Source organism: Erpetoichthys calabaricus, chromosome 13, assembly GCF_900747795.2.
Source record: "Erpetoichthys calabaricus chromosome 13, fErpCal1.3, whole genome shotgun sequence".
Taxonomy (NCBI): Eukaryota; Metazoa; Chordata; class Cladistia; order Polypteriformes; family Polypteridae; genus Erpetoichthys; species Erpetoichthys calabaricus.
In genome coordinates this window covers 1,328,407-1,351,102 of record NC_041406.2, presented here as the reverse complement: position 1 = coordinate 1,351,102, position 22,696 = coordinate 1,328,407, and the positions used below count along the sequence as shown (strand labels likewise).

Genomic DNA, 22,696 nt, shown 5'->3' with positions numbered 1-22,696 from the left:
TGGTGGGCTGGCACCCTGCCTGGGGTTTGTTTCCTACCTTGCACCCTGTGTTGGTTGGCTCCAGCAGACGCCCTGTGACCCCATAGTTAGGATATAGTGGGTTGGATAATGGATGGATGGATGGATGGATGGATGCTATAAGTAGTTAGTAAGAGGTAACAGACAACATGATTAATGGTGAAAGCTAAAACTAATGGAGTATCTGGTCTGTAAATAATTAATAAGAGCTAATTGGACATTGTCTTAATGGCAGTGATGTCATGTTAGCAAGTGTTCTCATATGATTGGTTAATCTTGAAAAAACTGAGGTTGTTCTAAGGGTATGAAGATAAAGCGCTCATTCAGTCACTGAAGCTGTCTATGCCTTGGGCAATGCCTCCCACTCTTCTGAAGACTGACATACAATCGTTGAAGTCCTCAACAAAACCCTGGAAGACAACTGTACTGCCTGAAAGGCTTCCTAAGTTGCTTAGTTATAGGAGTAAATGTTAAATTTAAAATTAAGTTAAATATATCCTTTCCTTTATACCATAATTTTTTTGTCTTAATATCGCTGACATGGTTACTGCGTGGGAGATATTGTTGTGTATTGTTGTGTATGGCTACTCTTTTTAGCACAAGAATAACCTTTACCTGTTTTTCCTTTTGCAAATACGCATTTGTGCTTCTCCAAGATGTGTGTCTGTCAGTTAGTCACATCTTCTACAGTTTATGTGTGGTGACATTTGTGGTTTAAATAATTGTACAAATTAGCCTGAGGACCTTTGAATGGCGAGTACCTGACGGTCTCACCATGGTCATCTCAGCCTCTTTTTATTTAAAGTGGTGTCATGCACAAGGGCTAAGGAGGCACCTTCAAGGCTATAAGCATGTGGTCACCGTGCCACTGGGAAAAGGGAACACATGGCAGGTAACCCACTTCTCTCCTTTTACTCTGCAGTTAGAAGGTTGATTCCCAAGAGGACATGTGACATTGCTACTGGTGACATTCTGGATGGCCCCACCCTTCCACCGGAACAAGCATATAACAAAAAGGCCAAACCCCAGGAGCTGAACCACAGACTAGTGGTGCACAAATCACGTATTAGGAATGTTAAAATCCAAGAAATTTGGTAAACGTCTTATATAAAGAATCCAATGCATGTAAATGTTTACACGGAAATCTGAACTTAATGTCAAATTACAGCAACTCAAAACAGGCACATTTAATGAACCCCTTACTCTTGGGCGGAGTGGTGGCTCTGAAGCTAGGGATCTGCGCCGGTTCAAATCCCGTAAACGGCAGAAGAGACTCTGTTCCGTTGGGCCCTTAAACTGCAATTGCTCCGTCCTGGGTATGACGATAACCTACATACAGGGAAAACTTGGGGGTTGGTGGCAGGATTGGCACTCCAGCCACTGTAAAAACCACACCCTGTTCCAGTGTGCTGCTGAGGTGTCACCCACTGCACTCGGGTCCCAATCCAGGTGGTTCAGTGCGTGGTGGGTATGGCAGAGCACTATTAGCGCATGCTCTTGGGGAATCCAGCTATGTACTGTACTAGAAGGCCACGTGGACCACAATGTGCCTCAAGAAGGTCTGCTAGCATGACACAAAGTCTCTGTAATATACTCCATGTTTTAGATGGTTCAACATTGGGAGCTGGGGTTGAAGACGCACACCATCTATTCTCTTGTTTGGTATTGCAATTTCTTTTTTCTGTTTGCCCACTCGCTGTTGGTGCGCTCTCTGTCACTCACTCGCTTGGTACACAGCAGGCACAAACTAGCTAATAACGTAACACAAGTAAGCCCGCGATTCTCTAGAGAATCGTAAATCCAAGAATGGCAATCAGTTTCTGTTCCGTCCGATATTTGGATAGATGAAATATCATGGAGGGTGGGTGCGTCTGGGGAAACGTCATTTAATTAAATAAGCAAATCTGTACTAAAGCGGTTTCGTTTTGTGGAGTCGTGATTCCGTTGCCTTTGCTGACACCGACTGCTGGCAGAGTGGAGCACAGCAAGTTTAGTTTACAGGTTGTGGTGTTTGTGTGCCAGCCACTGAGTCTGGGAAGCTGCTAGGTTTGAGTCTGTGACCGTTATGTGATCTATATGACTGGCACAGTGGATTAGAGCAAGTGTAGTGTACAGGTTGTGTTGCCTGGGCGGCACCTACTGACTCTGGGAAGCCGTTGTATTTGACTCTGGGGCGTGCGCCACGGCGCAGTACGTATGTGCTTCGGTGGGAAGCCGCTGCGTTTGACTCTGGGGCGCCACGGCCTGTGAGTTGCTTGCTTCTGGTGTTTGTGAAGCGCGTTGTAGGAGCCTCCGGTTATTGTTTTTATCCATGGGGTCTCGGAAGCCGCTGCGTCTGACTCTGGGGCGTGCGCCACGGCGCAGTACGCATGCACCTCGGTGCGTCCGCCGTGCATAAATTAAACTGTGGTTTAGTAATACAGATGATTCAGCCTGCTTCGGTTTGTTTTTGCCATTTTAATTCAATGTTTAAAAAGGGAAATTAGGTAAAAAGGAATTTGAATGGTGGACGGGGTGAATTGTACTCATCTTGATAAGACCTACTTACACAATCTCGATCAGCTACTCACTCACTCACTCTGCACTGGGCGGGCACAAAGTGGCTAAGAAAACTGGCTCGATTCAGCCTGCTTCGATTTGGTTTTGGTCATTTAAATTCACTACCTAAAAATTGGAAAAAAAGTAAAAAGGAATTTAAAAGGTGAACGAGGTAAATGTTATTCAGCTAGAGATGCCCTTTTTACGTGATGCAGCAAAGCTCCTTTACTGAGGGATTCTACAGACTCGGAGAAGTAGGCACTCAAACCACCCAAAAAGCCATGTTGCTGCTCCCATAGGAACTAAAAAACCTGTTTGAACACAGTTAGCCCTTTGGCTTTAAACACACATAATTGTCTTTTACACAACTAAAACATTGAACAATAGTAATCAGAATAAGTAGGGCACATTCTAGAAGACCATCAATGCTTAAAACAGTTAAAGCAGCATGTGCTCACTGGCAATGGCAACTGTTATAAATGACATCGCTTATTGTAAACCCCCCCCCCCCCCATATTATGTCTTGAATACAAGAACGCTGTGACACTCGTACTCCACAAGTCAGAATCTCACTATTGAATGTTTCCTCTCGACTTTCATTACCCGCTGCTCCCTTGCCTGTGTTACAAAAGGTTCTAAAAAGTGAGGGAGCACTTAGTGGATTAATAAGTTCTGATCGCGTGTGTCATCAGAGCACACAAATCGGGAGGACGAGTGAGAAAGGCTTTGAAAACCTGTTCCACCAGAGCCCACTTTCTTGTTGCACTTGCTCTGCTCAGTTGTGCGAATTTCATTTACAGAACTGAGCTGCAATTACACAGCAAGGCCATCTTGAAACTTTGTTTTCTTCGTAAAGGCGCACTGTGATTTGGAGTTCAGGTAGGTACAGGGTGGGCTTGTTTTTTTCTTAACCGCTTTTCAAACTCAAATTCTTCAAACATCTTTTACTTACATCCCTTTCACGTACGTCAGAAGCAACTTAAATTCTGTTATACAAAGACGGCGATGATCTTCTGTTTCAGTTGTTTTCAGTGCATTGCCCAAGTATAACTAAACAGGGCTTCATAACACGACACCAGATGATAACTGGTGTTGGCTCTACTTCTTTTACAGCAGTAATATTCTTTAGAAAAATTCTTACATTTGCTTCCCAAGTGGTCTTCCAGTGCTGCTTGATTTTCGGATGCCACCACATTTCCACCTTCTTCCTGGTCTCCACCTTGTATTCTCTCTCCCATTGGCCTGTTTCACTAAAAATTGATCGCACCACAGCAAGGAGGCACTTGTCTTTACTGCTTGGCTTATTCCTCAGCCTTGTAAGACAAATAAAACTCCGGCCCAGGCTAGCAAGTGGTCGCTCCATTCTTCTGCATTCACCTTTTTAGAACTGCACCTACAAAAGAAGAGCACATGAAGTAATTCAATCACCACAAACAAGAAAATGGGAGCATAGGGTTAGGGTTAGGGTTAGTTCAATCAAGAGTCATTACGACAGCCAGGCCTATGCAATAAACATGTTTGGCTGCTGATGTTGGAGGAGAGGGTGAGGGCACCTATAGACATAAGCAAACAAATCTCTCTATTATAATAAAAAAAATCTTGGGTCAAGACGTGATCTTCTCAGAAATACACTTTGACGTCCTGCGAGACTAAACTTTACAACCTTTGGAAGCAGGACCCGTGAGACGGTGACTTTTGCACGTCATGCCCTGCTTACAAACAGTTTAAAACAAGATCACGGACGTCTAACCTCTCAGTTGTTGGAATGCTTTTGGCAGACACAATTCATGTGCTTCCAGCTCTTAAAAATTTTACACGTTCTAGATGGCACGTCAACGACTAAGCGAAGAAGAAAGAGCAGCTATGTGCAAATTCTGAAAATAAGGAAAGTAATAATCAGCCCGGACCAAAGTGGAATTGAAAACCTAGCAGGTCCAATCAGTGTCAGAAATAAAAGACTTCATAAAGATGTTCAAAAACGTTGGCGTGATCCACATGCAGAACAGGTTAGAGATTAGGAAAGTAGTACAATTCGAAAGTATCAAAAAAAAAAAAAGAAAGTTAAGATCGAATTAGCACAAACAAACAGAAATTATTGCTCAGTGAAATAACGGAACAGCGAAAAGAGGTCGAATATATGGACATAAGTGATATGACAGAAGTATGTAGATATTGTAAGGCTTTAAACTTTAAGTTGGAGACTTGTAGATCGTCTAATTCGTGTTGCCTCCCAATGAAGAGGCGTATCCGTGAGAATTAAAAGATTTGTTATTTGGTGAAAGTGAAAGCCACAAATACTACAGGCAAAATATCAGAGTCTACAATCATCTGTTCACGTTCGCATCATTCAATACACAAAACGTAGGTTTACACAATAATGGACCATACGCTATGAGAATCTGTGGTCCCGCAACAATTAAAGCTACGACAAGGTTAATGTTGAAGAAACCACAATTCGGTCAGGTTTATAGATATGATCACGGAGAAGAGATGTAACAAAGAATCGAAAGAGTAGGTAACAAGTCCCATGAAAATTACAATCTCTTTAAATTGTATATCCAGATAACCAAACCTGGTGTTGGGCGAGCAAAGCCCCCTAGTAATAGTAAAAAAAAAAAGTCTTTTACAACAAATAAAGAAATATTACTTGTCCCACACATGCGCATGGGCAGAAGTTAAAGGGCTCAAAGGAAGGGAATTCCACACCAGATCACAGGGTGGCGCGGTGCACTGATCCTTTCTCTTTTTCCACTGCAGACCCATTACGGGAAATTCCGCCCAGCCTCCATGATGTCACTTCCGGTGAGGAGCCCCACGACGTCACTTCCGGTCCAGAAGACACCCCTTTCGGCCACGAGCCCGATGACACCACTTCCAGTTCCGGTCATAATCACCTCATTTCCTCTACCACACTTTAAACACCCACCATCTCAACCTCACCAGTTAGTTCTGTTCTGGACTCAAACCCGTACACATCTGTACTAAAAATTCACCAATTTGCCGCCAGGATATATCACACGGGTGGCTGCCCGCCCCAACTCTTTTTTGGGGCTCTTGTCTCATTGTTGACATACTGCTAAAGCATTCCCATACAACTTCTTGTATTGATCTTTCAGAAATGAACTTCAGCTCAGGATTTCTACTACATCTCTTCTTTTGTCCTCTTACTCCTTAAAGGAATAGACCACATAAAAATGATCTGTTACTTAACCTGTAGCGTTTGTAGTGGTGATCGAGATAACGAAATGCTTTGGTAAAATTAGCGTAGCGCGTTAAAGTTCAAATGGGACGGTTCACTTTTGTGCACTACTCTCATTTAACAGAAGCATTTACTGACTTGAACACGCTGACTGCCATAGTGAAAAATAAGCAAACAAGTCCCTGACGCCAGTGTAAAATTTATAAACAAATTAAATGATTTTATTATTGAGCAAAATCCACAATAAAATGTACTTTCTGTAAAAGCATTTGTCATATGGAACAGAAAATTCTTTGCACATGCCAGCTGTCTGATAACTCAGTTGAAGTCGAAGTGAGATCCGTCACAATCGAATGTTGCAGTTTTCATTTGAACTTTGTAGTGGTGAGACAGACGCTAATATTGATATTGAGATAGCTGTGGTTCAACATGAAAGTAATTTTGGTGAAAAATATATATATCAAAATTGGTGCAATGCTGTTAAAAATGGTACATTTACAAAATGCTAAATGCAACTCATAATATTTCTTGTGTGTGTTTTATTTCAATGTGTTTTTATTCTAGAATTATGTAGATAATGCCTGCTAACTTGTGGGCTCCGAGCTCATGTGGGGAAGCCGACGTTTCTGTAATTCAAATGCTGTGTAATTGAAACAGCAGGCAGGTACAGAAGTAGGCATCCGTCCATCTCGGAAGATGATAGTTGCGCCGTGGTCAGTCTAGCTAAGTGAGCTCATTAATATTCATGAGGCCGTTCTCCAAGAGTGCTGGATTTGGGGAGAATGCAAAATGGGCAAAGACAGGAATTCTGGGAAAATAAGCATAAAACTGTTAAAAGAGTGGAATTGGTTATTAGAATGTACAAGTGTCAGCTTAGATAAAGTGACCGGGGTGTGTGTGTGCTTGTAAGAATATGCAAAACAGAGGCTTGGGACTTTAAAACGAACTTGTTTCAAAAGGAATTTAATCACTCAGACCGCAGGAGGTTATTGGTTGTCCCACATTTTTAACTGATGCAGTATTTTACATATGGCAGTCAGCAAGACACCACAAATTCAAAGAGTTTTAAAAGCGTTACAAGAAAGACATCATAAGTGACAGAAAAAGAGAAGGTGACTGTTTTTCCCATCTTCTGTCCCAGCGCTCACAAGCATCACAGCTGAAGAAGTCAAAAGACCACAGAAGCTAAAGCTGCCTTCTGATCTGCAGCATTTAGAATTTAGAGATATTTATGTGTTCTTATCTAATATTTATGTCTGTTTTTTCTGCCAATAAATAAATATAAGTAATAACTAGAATACAAGATTGGGTATTACCTCGTTCAAGTTGTTTACTGACATTCAACAATGACAGATGAGTGTTGAATTTAAAGCTGTGTTTGCTCAGGCCGAGTTCTTTTAGACTTGAACTTGGCTTCTGTTGGACTGTGCAGCGCCTTTCAAAGGTAGCCATTCAAGTGAGTGAAACTCAGCAGGAACAGCCCTTGTGGTATTCTGGGGTGCAACTCTTTCAGGGGAAGCAATCCAAAGAAGGACCGACACGTCCAGGAATGCCAGCAGGAACACCTTGTCAGCGAGCCGCATCTAGGCCCCTGGTATGGCATCAGAGCTATTGAGGTATTGTTGCCTGATTGAATGGGAAATAGGCAGGTAATGGCGGATGTGTGTGCAACTCAAGGCTAACACTTTAGGCGTTTCCAGTGTTAACTTGTCCAGCAATATCAAAAGAACCTTATACAGTGGGTATAGAAAACAATCCCCCCCTTCGAAATATTCCCATTTTTTTTAGCTTTACAGCCTTAAATGTAAACACATAAACTCATTTTTTTTCCAGCTTTACTTACTCAATGCAATCTCTAACATCCAAGTGAAAGATATCACAGCTACAGTTCAGAAGAATTATAAAAAAATCAAAAACAAGACCTACTGAGATGAATAAAGGATCACCGTCCTCCTAAACTCAATCAAGTGTCAGTGCCCACCATTCCCATTGCGGTTACTGGCTTCCTCCCACCTGTGACCAGTTGTAATGAGTGTGATTAGTGAAGCTGTTCCTCACTCATTCATTCCCTTACTTGGTAGTGCAACTGACAGCAAACAACTGACTATGGCTGGTAAGTCACTTTCAAAAGATCTCAGGGATAGAGCTGTGGACGGACATAAGGCAGGAGATGGAGACAAAAACATCTCAAAGGCTTTATCAATCCCAAGGAGCTCAGTAAAGTCCATCATAAAGAAGTGTTTGGTACTACTAGGACCCTCCCTGGACTCTCCAAACTGGATGGAAGAGCAAGGAGGAAACTGGTAAGAGGCTACTGAGAGGCCAATGGCCACTTTGATGGAGTTACAGGATTTGATGACAAAGAGTGGTCATTAATGGTGTGCATGTGACAGCAATTTCACAAGCGCTCCACAATTGTGACTTGTTCAGGAGGGTCGCAAGGAAAAAGCCACTTCTCAAGAAAGGCCACATTAAGGCTTATTTGAGCTTTGCCAGAATGCACCTTGAAGATTCTGATGCCAAGTGGAAAAAAAAGGTCTTATGGTCAGATGAGACCAAAATCGAACTACTGTATTTGGCCTAGATACCAAATGATACACCAATGCAGCTCACCATCCACAACACACCATACCGACAGTAAAGCATGGAGGGGGCAGCATCCTGTTGTGGGGGGCCTGGGGCTCTCATTAGGGTAGAAGGAAAAATGGATGGGACAAAATACCATCAAATTCTTGAGAAAAACCTGCTACCCTCTGCCAGAAAGTTGAAGATGAGCAGAATGTTCACCTTTCCAATAAAGTATCTATCTATCTATCTATCTATCTTTCAACACGACAACGACCCGAAATACACAGCAAAATTGACCACATGGTGGCTGAAGGAGAAAAACGTGAATGTCCTGGTGTGGCCAGTCAGAGCCCAGACCTAAATCACTGAAAATCTGTGGAAAGATGTGAAGATAGCAGACCACCAACGGTCACCATCCAATGTGACCGAACTTGAACAGTTAAACTGTAAAGAAGAGTGGGGGGGCAAATATTAGACAGACAGATAGATATGAAAGGCACTAGATAGATAGATAGATAGATAGATAGATAGATAGATAGATAGATAGATAGATAGATAGATAGATAGATAGATAGATAGATAGATAGATAGATAGATAGATAGATAGATAGATAGATAGATAGATAGATATCCACTTGGCACAACATTCAGCTGCACTTAAGGACTCAGAGGGCTTACTGCACACTTACACCGATGGCTCTGAAAACACAGCTTAAAATTCTCAACTTTTCTGTCCATCCCAGGATTCTTAGAGATTATCACTGAAAAGTCAAACAAACACATACGCTTTTTCTTTTCGACATGCGCGGTTTATCAACAAGAGTGTAGTTTGTTAACACAGGAAACAGACTGGAGGCTCCCTGGCCAAAGGATTGGTGTTGCTAACTGGAGGGTTGACGGTTCGAATCCCGGCAGTGCCAGAAGGAATCCAGGGGCTCCAGACAAATAGCTGACCCCAAGCTTCTCTCCCTCTGTGCCTCTGGAGAATACGCTGGGATAGGAAAAAAAATGACAAATAATTCAAATAAAGTGAATTATCATCATTAACATTAATGCTTAAAAAACATGGAAAACAAAAAGCACCTGGAGAAACTGCTAAAGCAGACTTGTTAGTACCTGTGTATAGAGTCGATCTGCAGCCGAGTGCCTTTACTTGGTACAAAGGGGCACGAGGTAACCCAAGACTTATAAAACTCTAGCTGTGTAAGCCTTACAGCCTGTGGTCCTAAAAACTATTGAAATGTAGAGATGTCAGGTAACTGAAAGGAACTACTGTGGGTGTCTCTCTCCTAGGAGGTGTCGTTTTGCCAACGTGCTCGCCTCGCTTCTGTATTAGCAGATAAGTGAGTGACTCTCTCTTCAGATGTTTCGTTTTGCAGACGTGCTCACATCATTTGTGTATTAGCGGCTAAGCGACTGTCTTTCTTTGGAGGTTTTGTTTTGCCGATGGGCTCGCCTCACTTACGTATCCTCGGAGTTGGAGCCCTTACCCCAACTCCACCTCTCACTTGCGGGCCAGACAGACAGACACACACACTTCCACACATAGACATTAGAACATTAGAACACTCTAGATGAGAACAGGCCATTCGGCCCAACAAAGCTTGCCAGTACTATCCACTTATTTCTTCCAAGAAAACATCAAGTCGAGTTTTGAAAGACCCTAACAATAGATAAACATCTATCTATAAATAGACCCTATCTATAAACTGGAGTCGTACCAAAATGAACACTGAAGTGTTTCTGATGTGATTTGGAGGCAGGAACATGGCAAAGGTGGGCGATGCCACCAAAGATAGCAATAAAGGAGGCAAGGAGTTTACCTGGCCAGACCAGTAGAGACTCACCCCAAACAACGACTTGTGGGCTTCAGTCTGGCTAGACTGCCTTAACAGTTCAAAATATACAGAAATGTCCAAAACGTATCAAAAATATCTCACAAGAGGGGGGATAACCGTAAAACTCGACACCGGCAGTGAGCAGTGCAAGAACTGAACCCAAGCCTTTGGAGCTCTAAGGCAGCCGTGCTACCCACCACACTACCATTCCACCTCAGGAAGACTTCATCTATGTAGCGCCTTTCAGAGTAAAACATCAGAAGGTTTTCAGAAAGTACAAACAAAGTAAAGCCTAAAAATAACTGAATTAACATTCTAATCACTGTCTCCTCAATCATACGACGCCTTGCCAAGCAGCACACGATAACAGCACTCAGTACCTCATTAAAATGAAGCTGCCATTTCCATTGTACTCGGCTTAGTTTGGAGAGACGGCAGCACGTGGACCGGGCCCTGCTGTGCCTTTGTGTTCGTCAGTGAAAGAAGAGACGAGTGCCAGACGTATGGGAGACGGCCAACGCGTTACCGTGGTTACGTTGCCCAGGTTTGAAGCTCGCATTTTAAAACTCCAACTTTTGGAAGGCCTTTTACAGAGCTCATCTCCAGCACGCCATGTCTCTCTCGTCCCAAGGCCGTAACACAGCAACATCATGTCTGATCAGCGGGAATTCGAAAGCCTCTTACATTTTTCACAGCCAGTTATTAACTAACCAAAGCTGGCAGAAGGCTTGTCCTCTTATAGTGCCTTGAAAAAAGCTGCCACAGTTCTTCCCTTGATGATTTTTTTAATATCTATTAAATAGGTCATGAGACAAAATTTAATTATATTGAATTTCAATATTAAATACTGCCAGTATGAAATGTGGCTTAGTATGGTGTATTGTGTGGCCTTAGCACATGGCTGAAACGAAACACAAAGGCAAAGCAAAACATCTCTCACTGAAAGCAAGGGATTTAAAAATCTGACTGAAACTCTACAACTATGATACAACATGGCAGCCTGACAGCACTTGGGCACAACTGTTAAAACACCATCTGCATGAGAACATCGAGAAGACCAGCCCAACAAACCTGACCATCCTGTTCACCGAGACTGTCCAAGTCGAGAGCTGAAGGTCAGTAAAGTCCTGATCCCCACCACGCTACCTGATCATTTATTATTCCATGTGTCTCTGATTCTTGGTGTGAAGAAAACTTTCAAACATTTGTGTGAAGGCCCGGTGTTCTTGAAGAACTGAATTTAAAGTAATGGCCTGGATCCACTGGAGAAATTCCCTTCATTACTTTAAACGCTTCAGCCATGTTACCTCTAGGGCTGCAACGATTAGTCGACTACCAAAATAATCATTAGCTGCAGCCCTAGTTACCTCTTAATCTCCATTTGCTTAAACTAAAAAGGTCCCACCCCTTCATATAAGGCGGGCATCCAGCATAATGCCACCTGAGGCAAGGTACATTAATGAGCCCCCCCCGCACCCACCCCAATATCCTTACTAGGAACAGCTGGAAACACGTAAGCCACATACAATATGTTTTGTAAATATTCCCACAATATAATACAGGATTATGCAGGGTGAGCCAAAAAGAAGTACCACATTTCATCTGCCACACTGCCCTATGAAACAATGGTAACGACAGAGAAGAGATGCAAATAGCAAAAACTGAAGAGCGCAAGATAGAAGTTCTCATCTTTAAAGAAGAAAAAGAAAAGAAGATCCGAACTCAAGTGAAGAAGCAGATTACTCCTCTTCAGTGCAATGAGAGGAGGACAAAGCACATAAAGTACACTGACACTCTGATGTTGATCTGTGAATGGCGTCTGTACTTGGAGGAGCCTTATTATGTGGCACTATGCCACAGCAGTTCTGATGTTTCTCAGTCTCATCCTGGTATCACAGATGAATTGTGTGTTAATGAATTGGTTAACATAAGCAGCTTTATTCTCACTAGGTGCCCTTATTGCAGTATGGGTGCAGTCAATTGCTTTGATTACTACAGGTCCGGTCAGGTCAGGTCAGGGAGCAGGCACTGGTACAGCACTTTGCCGTACCCACCACACATCAAAACAGCTCGGAATCCTGCTTGGCAGCCACAGCCGTAGAAAATGGTACGGGACATTACAAAAACCAGAAACTGTTGCAAATTGCTTTTTTAAGTTGACCTGTACACCCACACCATATTGAAACTGAATGTTGAATCTCATCAGTCAGTTTAAGTCTCATGAAGCTGAAGCTTGGCTTAGACAATCCTCACCTGTCAGTCAGTCAGTTCCCTCAGGTAGAGGGCCCTGTTGCTTGAAACCCAGCCATAGTTAAACCAGGATGTGAACAGATAGAGCCCAATTTCGGGCAGGGAGTCCTTCTGATGCCAGCCTGAATTTGGCCACTAGTTTAGGGAAAAATAATTTAAGTTAGCAAGCATTGCAAGTACAAGTCAAATAAATGTATCTATGTGGCATTAAGGAAGCATTAAGTAAAATGCAAAATAAGGAACTTCACTAAAAGCTGAAGTTTGCAGTTGCTGAGCCTAATAAGAAGTTGCTGAAGCAGAGTTTGTGAAATCAAGCAGGTAGTTGGTTTGAGTTAGCTGAGCATCAGCATCGGTGTGAAGACCTGAATTGTCTTTGGAAAGTGGAACGATGCTTTCAGAAGACTAAAGAACATTAAGTGTTTGAGGTTCCTTACACAGATAAGTGACCACTGCCACATACACAGGTATCGCCACAGGAGTGAAGCGCGGGTTTGAAATGTCAGGATATAACTGGCTAGTAACTGAGGCAAGAGCTTTTTGCACCAATCAAGTCAATTGTCTGCTGTTTGTGGAAATGCTGTGTAGCCACATGCGGCCTGTAACGATGCGGTTGTGTCTTTTATAGGGGACATCCCTTAAGCAGGCTGCTGTGACGGGGCGCTCCCTCTTCATGAAGAGAAATAAAGACACGTGGTTAAGCTTCTTCCTGCCTGATTTATTGACAACAGACAAATTATTCCAAGGAAAATGTAAGTTCTTCCACAAGTTCCAAGAGAATGGCTCTGAGGAGCCTAAATTGGCTCATAGATCAGGCATTATCAGGGGCAAAAGAAATTCTGCTGGTCCCTAAAAGCTCATTTTCTTTATATATGACCATTCACTTTGTCATCAAGTATTGCCAAACAAGCCATGTTGAGTCAAACTATTAAGCTATAAATGGGGGGTACGGAATGAGAATCAGAGCTTTGTGTACCCATCACCAAGAGATTTTGTTCTTGTGATACGAAAGTATAAAAAGTATTTGCCACTTTCCATATCCCAACCTATTAAACAATCAGTCAGAGATGAATGACAGCAAAGAGACGTATAAGAAAGTGGGAGAGGTGAGGAAATGACAGATGAGCTCGTGAGATGAACAGACTTGATTCAAAGGTTGAAACGAGGACAAGAAGCTGACGATTTTCAGGGTGCTGTGAAGGGCGACAGAATACGGTGGTAGCGTATGTAGTGCCGTGGCAGTGCGGTATATTAAATGCAGTTTCAGCAGCCATGAACAACCTCTGGGTGCCTCACTGTGTGTTTTTGCCTTTGTGCCATGCAACTCTGGTACAGATTTAGATTCAGTGTAAGGAAGATTTGGCATTAAGTTTAACACACCTTGGCAAAGAAGAATTCCTTCTAATCACCCAATTTCAAAAGGTTTTACTAAACGGCCATCAACAGGTTGTGTGAAGGACGGGTTTGTTGGAGCACGGAGAACTGCAAGAATACCAGAAAATACCAAAAGGGTGAGACAGGCTGTAGACACTCCAACACAATGTCGGTCGGTAGAGTTAAAGATTTCCAAGTGGACTGCTCACCGAAATCTTCAGCAAGATCTACTCTGTCGCCTGTAGAAAATACAAAGAGTGCATGCATTGTTTTTGGAGTAATTTAGTGCTGTTGTCGTTTTACTTGGTTAATTGAATTGTCACATGCAAACTGGGGACTGCTAAACTATTTGAGAACTCAAGCTGCACATATGTGGGTCACATCCACTCAGTGACAGACAGAGAGGATGAGGGGTTGGGAGCGGGCGCTGACAGCTTGGTACTGCACCCACCACACGACGAACCACCTGGATTGGCACCTCAACACTATACTGGAACAGAGTGTGGCTGGACAGCCAGTCCTAACACCAGCCCCAGAGTTTGCCAACAGTAAAAAAACACAACACTTGGCATCATGTTGGTGCTCATATTATTTTGAACTCTGGGAATTGCAGATGAGGAACACTCAGCCTGCACTGTTTCAGTTTAAAGCCCCACGTTCTCCCCGTGTCTGTGTGGGTTTCCTCCTGCAGTCCAAAGATCCGCAGCTTAGGTGGACTGCCTAAGCTAAACTGGCCCCTGCGTATGTGTGTGTGTGCGCGTGTGTGAGAGAGAGTTCACCCTGTGATGGACTGGCACCTTGACCCAGGGTTGTTCCTGCCTTGCACCTGATTATTGCTGGGATAGGCTGCAGCTGCCCTGCCACCCTCCACAGGGTAAACGGGTTAGTAAAATGGATCATCTTAACAATACGTTTGTTTGCCACTTTTCCCTTTTAGTGAGACTCATGGGAAGCACACGACTTAAGAGGAAACAAAAACATTTACTTGACTTTGCTATTTGACTCTTTGTGACTCCTCTGTCATTATGGTGATAGTCGGGGCCGACAGCTGTGTGGTTATCACACCAAATTGGGCTTTTATTGAAATTGTTGTGGGGGGGCACCATTGTCTACCTCAGGGTTTCTTCACCTTTTTTGAGTCACAGACCCCTTTAAGAATCTGATGAATGCTATGGACGCCCTTCCCCAGAAATATTCACATAAACATAACTTTGCACACAATGAATATAATGTACTTTAATTATTGAGACTGGATTGTCTCATACGTATATGACATACACAAAGTGTTATTAAACAATAAAGTAAACAACCTAAAAAAACGCTCCTTTTTTATGCAAAAAGTAACAGCCACTCATTATAACTGTGCAAATTCACACAGACCTACTACTACGTTTTCAATTACCATTACTACTGCTACTACATCTACACTAAATCAACAGTACCGGGCTGTAGAGTGAATATAAATGTTCATTTTTATCTGACCCTCACAGACCCCCTGAAGCCCATCCTTGAACCCGCCTCAGCTTAAGGACCCCTGGTTTATCTGGCAGCAGAAAACAGCAGTTTTCTCTTTTACTTTAACCCAAAGACCCAACACCCCCCCAAACACGGCAATACCCCAAGGGAGCATCAAGAGTGTCAATCATCTGGGCTGGTCCACAGCACCATTCGGTGGGCTTTCTTTCTGCGCTCTCCTTGGGTCCCAGTAAGGCACTAATGTACTAATTTGGGTCCTCAGATTGAAAAGATAAAGAGAGATTAAACAAAGACACCTGTGAGACCTTACACCTCCACTGGCATCGCCTAGGGGGCTTCGGCGGGCACTGGCACGCATCTCCAAACGCACTCTGGGGGGCCGCAGTGGCTGCCGACCATGACGACAGCTCGGAGCCTTCCGTTCTAACACGCCGAGTCTTTTTCTCCTTTTCAAGGGATGTCATTCAGAACACGTGTAGACCGAATTTAGGGGATGGACGTGACTAACCCTTAAACAGCCTGACGAACCGTGAAAATACTGTAGTAACAAAAAAAAACAAAAAATAAAAAACGGCGATAAGACGCAGAAAGTGCCACTCTGATCAAACCTGAACTCGTCATTTCGTTTCAAATATCTGGGCAGAGAGGAGCAGCCGAAACTGCTGGGCTAACCACGGCAACAGTGAACGACAACCTTAAACAGGTGCAGCTTCTGGAAAACAACACGGAACGTGTGACCCACCAAAGCAGCCCCGGGGGTCCACATCACAAGACGGCGTCGGTGACACGCTCCCACTTACCTTAAGGGACGTTTAGCTCCGAAAAAGACCGTAGTGCTACAAGCGTATGTAGTCAAATTTTAAAAGTGTCTGCCATTTTTGTTGATATGACTTTTTTTCTAACTCAAGAATATACACAATCCTGGCGAGCACCCCCGAAGTCACGTCTCCTGCCGACTCATGGGCGCCGCCATCTTGTTCAAATTAAACTTTATTGAGCGCCTGCGGGGAGCGAAACAGAGCACGAGGACGAGCACGAACGAAAGCGCGTGCACGAGCTGGTCATGACGTGTCAGTGGTGCGCCCTGACTCCTCCCTTTGGCTGAGTTATTTGAATGAATAATAGCGATATGTTTTAATTATATATCGCCTTTGCCATAGTCAAAGCGCTTCAGTAAAATCACTTCGTTACATTATTTAGAAAGGAGACATACATTCATTTCTAAAGATTTTTTTGAAGAGTTCCACAAGGCTCTGCGTGACAAGTGCAAAGGGACCAAACGGCCACCGCGTCTCGTACTTGAATGCGTGGTTCTATTAGATGAGAAAGAAAAACATCACGATTTCAAAGTGCCAGCAAATGTCCCTCGATCTAGGAGTTCTCCTCCCGCTTCTCCCTCAGTTATGTAATCCCACTTTGGGCGCCTTGCCGTTGCCTTGACAACGACTCTTTAAGCCTTCAGACTGATTGTTTCAAGTAAAACGGACCTCCGCGCAAATTAGAGCGACCCTCCTCTGCGAGCCGTCCAGTCCTTCCCCAGCTGTCCCCCTTCTGCTGGAGCACACGCACACGCAGGCGCACAAACACACACAACATTTTAACGTCCAGCCAAAAATAGAACGGGTTTAAGTTATCAACAAAGATCGTGGAAAGAGAGAAACAGAGAGAGAAGGAAAAAAAGGAGAGTTGGAGAGCGAGAGGGAGGAATGCAGGTTAGGTGGATTGGCGATTCTAAATTGGCCCTAGTGTGTGCTTGGTGTGTGGGTGTGTTTGTGTGTGTCCTGCGGTGGGTTGGCACCCTGCCCAGGATTGGTTCCTGCCTTGTGCCCTGTGTTGGCTGGGATTGGCTCCAGCAGACCCCCGTGACCCTGTGTTCGGATTCAGCGGGTTGGAAAATGGATGGATGGATGGATGGAGGGATGAATTCGAGCTGTGGGACAGGAGGGAAGCAGGGTCGCTCTTAGGCATAGGCAAAGTAGGCGACCACCTAGGGCCCTCCACTGCCGCCCAGCCTTTTTTTAGCCATAACCAAATACAACTTACAGGTCCATATTTCAGAAATACAAATGTTTGGTGGGAGAATTATCAGTATGGTTACATGTGAGCAGAGAGGAAACAGTGACGACAGGCAGCATCGACGGTGACGGTGTCCTGGGGTAGTGGGTGGCACCCCAATGGGAGGGCAGATCCTGCTCGTCACCTGCCAGGGTGTCTGCACATCAGATCGATTATAATGGCTTAGCATTAATATCAGTTGAGCACGAAGTCATCGACTCCCTCGATTATTCACACTTAATGTAACTTATTATTATTTATTATTAATCAAAGACTTTGCAAAAATGGAAGTACGCAAGGTATTATTACATTAAAGGTTTGATTTACATGCCACGTTAGCTTTAGTCAGTAGGTTCCTTTGACATGTTCCTCTCAAATCTGGTATATATAATATACAGTATAATCATAAAATGATAAGCTTTACCTCACTAATTGTTACACATTTATATGGATAAAATAATTATTGTGCATTCATATGGATAAAATAATTATCATACATTCATACAGATAGAAACAGCAAGGCCCCAACAGGTACCTTTGCCTGGGGCCCCCAAAAACCTAAGAATGGCCCTGAGGGAAGGAAGGGAGGACCTGGACAGGACCGGGGCACAGGGCCGCTGAGAGAAAATCCGGGCCCCGGTGCAAAGAAGGTGTGTGGGCCTTTATACAAAATATTATTTATTTCTAACAATCGTAGATTACATTGATACATTTAGATAAGTATGTACAGGTATAAATGTAATAATAAAGTACAGTAATATATTTATAATAGTAAAAGACGTTTATAATAGCATTTATTGTCTGATGAACAAAGGTGCTTTCCTGGCCTTTTTCCTGGCGAAACTCTGAATTACATAATCAAAATGAATCCGTTTTGCTAGATCAGACTCAATACTGAGTCTCGCCAAATCTACTAGTCGCACTTGTGACATACCGGATCTTAGAAAATGTGTGACCAGCTTTAGCTTGCTGAATGAGCAGAGGCGCCAGTGCCAGGAATTGTCAACAGAATACACAGACCGACACATAGATTTGGAAAGAGTCCTTCCAGTTTGTACTTCTTCAAGCAGTTCAGCAGCTCCAATGGGCTCAGTTGGTTCTCTCCAAAATGTGATCGATGAACAGCTGGCAGATCTCCATTACAAGATCTTCACTGATATCAGCAGGATATTGATCTGCCAGTGATTTTGATTTTTCTTTCAGCTCATCTACAGGAATACCCTTGTAGACCACATGACTTCTTTCCCAGGGCGGCCTTCATGAATGTCTCTTATGTCGTAAACTGTGGACCGCTGCTAAGTACCCTGTGACCCACGTGCCTTTTACATTTTGAAACTAAACAGACTTGCAAAATTAAAAAAAAAATACAATAAAAATGAAATGAGTTAAATAAATAAATATAATAAAAATTATGGGATGCATTGGGCTTCATGGGCCCCCTTGAGCTTCAGAGGCCCCGGAGCGATGTACTGGCTGCACCCCCCTCTCCTCAGGCCTGCCCAGGCATAAGCCGCTGAACAGGAATGGCTCCTCTAGACATTGACGGAAAGAGCTGGGACTTGGAAAAAAATAAATTAAAAACCCGATGACAATGACGGCTGAATAAGCCACTTGTTTAGAGTCCCAGTGACATAATGTGGTGAATCAGCCACCTTGTCATTTTATATAGCGCCTTTTATAGTGATAACATCTAGGGCAGGGCTTCTTAACCTTTTGATGACTCCAGACCCCCAATGGATTGCCCAATATGGTCCCATACCCCCTTTACTTGACTGTCGAAATAATCATCACTATTCCTTATATTAGTTACCAGAATGAATGGAGGTGCGCAGTTGCTGCCTTTATATACAATGCAAAATGCGCTTCTAGAGTCTTCGAGATATGTACATTGCCAATAAATGAGTAAATACACACTTGTTCAGTAAGTAAACATTTAAATATTAAAATTAAAACGTATTAAATTTAAAATTAAAGTTGTAGTAAATACACACGTGTAAAATAAAATACAAGCATTTGCAGGAAATGTCGAACGTTCTCAAAGATTCTATTGTGTTCCATTCACGTACTACCCAAGTATAAATTAATACATTAAATAAAATAAATACCAGTACCCAGAGATCGAGTCCCATACCCCCAGCATTTGGTTCCTATACCCCCAACCGGGGGTGTGGATACCCCCAGTTAAGAACCCCTGATCTAGGGGCTTGGTGATAGCACGTGGGAAACCAGCAACCAGCAAACCAGCATCTTTTATACTCTATCTATCTATCTATCTATCTATCTATCTATCTATCTATCTATCTATCTATCTATCTATCTATCTATCTATCTATCTATCTATCTATCTATCTATCTATCTATCTATACTGATTAAAGGCACTATGTAAAGTGTTAAAGGCAAAAGCTAACAATTAGTTATCAAGCACTTAAGGTATTCTATATAATCAATATATTGCATAATTAAATATTGATAATCATATTCATCAGTAAAAATCAACAGTCACAGCATCCCAGTAGAGAGATTTGATTGCCCGACTCCATAAACCAAGCTGTGTGCTCAGGTGACCCCGCCCAGTACCCCAGTGGAGTGCTCAGGTGGCCCCGCCCAGTACCCCAGCTCCATGATGATGCATGAACAGGTGGCCCCACCCCCTTCGGTTCTACATAAAGGCAGCAGGGCAGATACCTGGCAGAGTTGCCTAATTACATATACAACACAAAATAAACAATAAACACAATATTAAAGAATTAGATTTAAAAAAACAACACAAAAACTGAATCAACAAAGAAAACTTCAGCCCTGGCTGCAAGAGAACAGGGGGGTATTTTCTGTACGTCACTTAAATCATCCGAGATCAGATACCTCATCTTGGATAAGTTAATGCCGGTGACACTCATCCGGGATAGGTCGGTTTTTCAAACGCAGCCGTGTATCAGATTAGTCAAGCTGGATCTAATCATCCAAGATGAATGTGCGCGCCCGTGCTCTGAAAAGCCCATATATATTGAGTCTAGAAAACATGATCAGCAAGTCTTTGATAGGCTGTAACAAAATGACAAAAGAATGGGCGCATTTTTTTTTCTCACGCAAGCGGAGCAAGACCTTCTATTTGAAGGACATGAAGAATTTCAAGATTTATTATGCACAAGGGGTAACACTGCAAAAGGAGGCCAAACCAGAAAAGACAGCTGGCAAAAAGTGGCCGACAAATTAAACTCTTAGTAGTGTGCATTGTACTTACTGAAAGCAGCGTTTCATTTCCTATGTGTCAGATTAATTATTATTTAATATGTCATAATTCCAGATCAAACGTGAGCACAAGGAGAACATGGGAACAGGTTAAAGTGAAGTACAAGAATATACTTAAATGTTGGTATATAACTATTTAAAGAATTGTTGACATAAAGAATCATATATAAAATAAAAAACATTAATTTTAACGCTAATAAGAAGGCAGACAAGCAAAAAACAGGTGGAGGTCCATGCGGTCCAGACCTAACCCCTGCAGAAGAGTTGGCTGTCCAGCAAAATGCCCATCGCCCTGTTTTTGAGGGCATTCCAGGGGGAAGCTCCTCCTCGTTACCAGTGGCAGGATGCAGTGGTCACTTCATCTCAGGTAAAGGATGGTCATTGCATGTATTTGTCCTCCATGTGTGCTATAGGTATGTTCCATATAGCCCTCTTTTTTTTTGTTGGGTCAGTTGCAGGGAATGTCATATCCCTAGGACTTGTGTCTGACCAACGAGATATTGATGAAGGTCAAATATTTGATGAAGACACTGTGTCTGATTATTCATCAGGAGGAGAGGTACATTTTCCAAATAATGTTTGATCAAACTCCACTCTGATCAGTTCCATGTGCCCCAATCAAATTTGGAAATCCTGGTAATGAGAATGTTAGGCTGATTGTGGGATTCTTCATGGGACTGTGGGTGTTTTAGCCTGTGTATAACCTACCTGCAATGGCATGAAACGCCTCTTTTATTGTCTGCACACGCAGGTGTCCAGGAAACACAATGAAAACCCGAAGGAAATATTTCAGAGCCAAACAGACTTTACAAATTGCCTGGCAAACTGCACTTTTAGATTTTCCGCATCGCCTACAGTATACAAAAAAGTGCCGCTTGTAAAAAACCTCAAAGCAATGCCTACTGTCTGTGTGGTTCTGTGACCTCGACTTCGCCGAGTTTGACTTTGAATATACGGAGCTAATAAATTTTTGAGGTACAATATTCCTCCTCGGCTAAAGCGGTATCTTTCGAAAAGAATTTCCTCCGGGAGCAATAAAGGATCTTGCCAATGGCGCAAACTCCTCTCTATATGAAATTCTCTTCTTATAATTTGCACACCAATATCAATTCTTTGCTCATTCATGAACGGTGAAGCCATGACTGAATGAATTCCATGCACAGACACTGATTACATCAAACAAACCTGCTCCAAGCGGTCTGAGGATTAGGATGTGCTGCTATGACAACACATCCAGCAAGAGTTTCGAAAAACCGACAGATCGGGATCAGGCCAAACCGTCAACAATTACATCCGGCTAAACGACTAATCCACGTACGAAAAATACCCCCCAGTTGTACCCCTCTTAATGTTGTCCTTTTTGCTTTACATTCATATTTTTTTGATGAATTTTGCTAATAAATCAGAACACAATGAGGTCCACTGTTTGTGTCTCGGTGGGCCGGGCCTTTCACAGCTCGCTCTTCCTTTTTGAGTTTTAAATGTAGAAGCCTTTACCACTTTATTGTGTTGGGCCCGTACTGGCCGAGGGCCTGCTACTTGACAGGGGGGATTGCCTGTAAACAGTGGGTGGTCCTTTATGTGTCATGGAGAAATAAAATTAAAAACACTTCTGTCCTGATGTTCAAGAAGTGTCACCCCCGGCAGAGCCAAACACTGGGGGTCCGTCTTTCTGGCTCATCATTAGAGGATCACAAAGTCCTGTTCTTGTCCCACGTTCTCCTGCCTCCATCATAAGATCAAGTCAGATTCTTTCCGTATTTACACAGGTGGAGCCTTCACTGAGGATCACACAAGGACTCAGCGGCCAAGTGATAGTGTATAGCGCCTTTCAATGTACAAGGGCCCTCTGTTTCTACAGGGCAAACTCTGCCAGGTGGGGAGACTTGCTTCTCTGCTGCAAGGAGTCGGGGTGGAAGTTGAACTGAGAACCTTGTGCTTTTCTATAGAGAACACTGCGTCACACTGATGGCCTTGTGAATTTATATAGCGTCTTTCCTAAGAGATCACCACCCTTACTGATAAAATATGCGATTTTATAAAGCACCTTTCCACAGAGAACTCTGCTTTATGCCAATAGCCTTGTAATTTTATATAGTGGCTTTCCATACAGAATGCTAGCCCAAACTGAAA

General features: G+C 43.0%; 1 protein-coding gene across 1 annotated transcript in view; it reads right to left on the bottom strand.

Moving 5' to 3' along the window:
- Nucleotides 1-16,245, bottom strand: part of lars2 (leucyl-tRNA synthetase 2, mitochondrial) — a 173,181-nt gene extending 156,936 nt beyond the window's left edge. Inside the window, exons 1-2 of the mRNA XM_028817869.2 lie at nucleotides 16,059-16,245; nucleotides 3,698-3,949 (exon numbers count right to left, since the gene is read on the bottom strand). Of these exons, the coding sequence (XP_028673702.2) occupies nucleotides 3,698-3,919 (222 nt within the window). The 5' untranslated portion in view covers nucleotides 3,920-3,949; nucleotides 16,059-16,245. The remainder of the gene's footprint in view (nucleotides 1-3,697; nucleotides 3,950-16,058) is intronic.
- Between the last annotated feature and the right edge of the window lie 6,451 nt (nucleotides 16,246-22,696).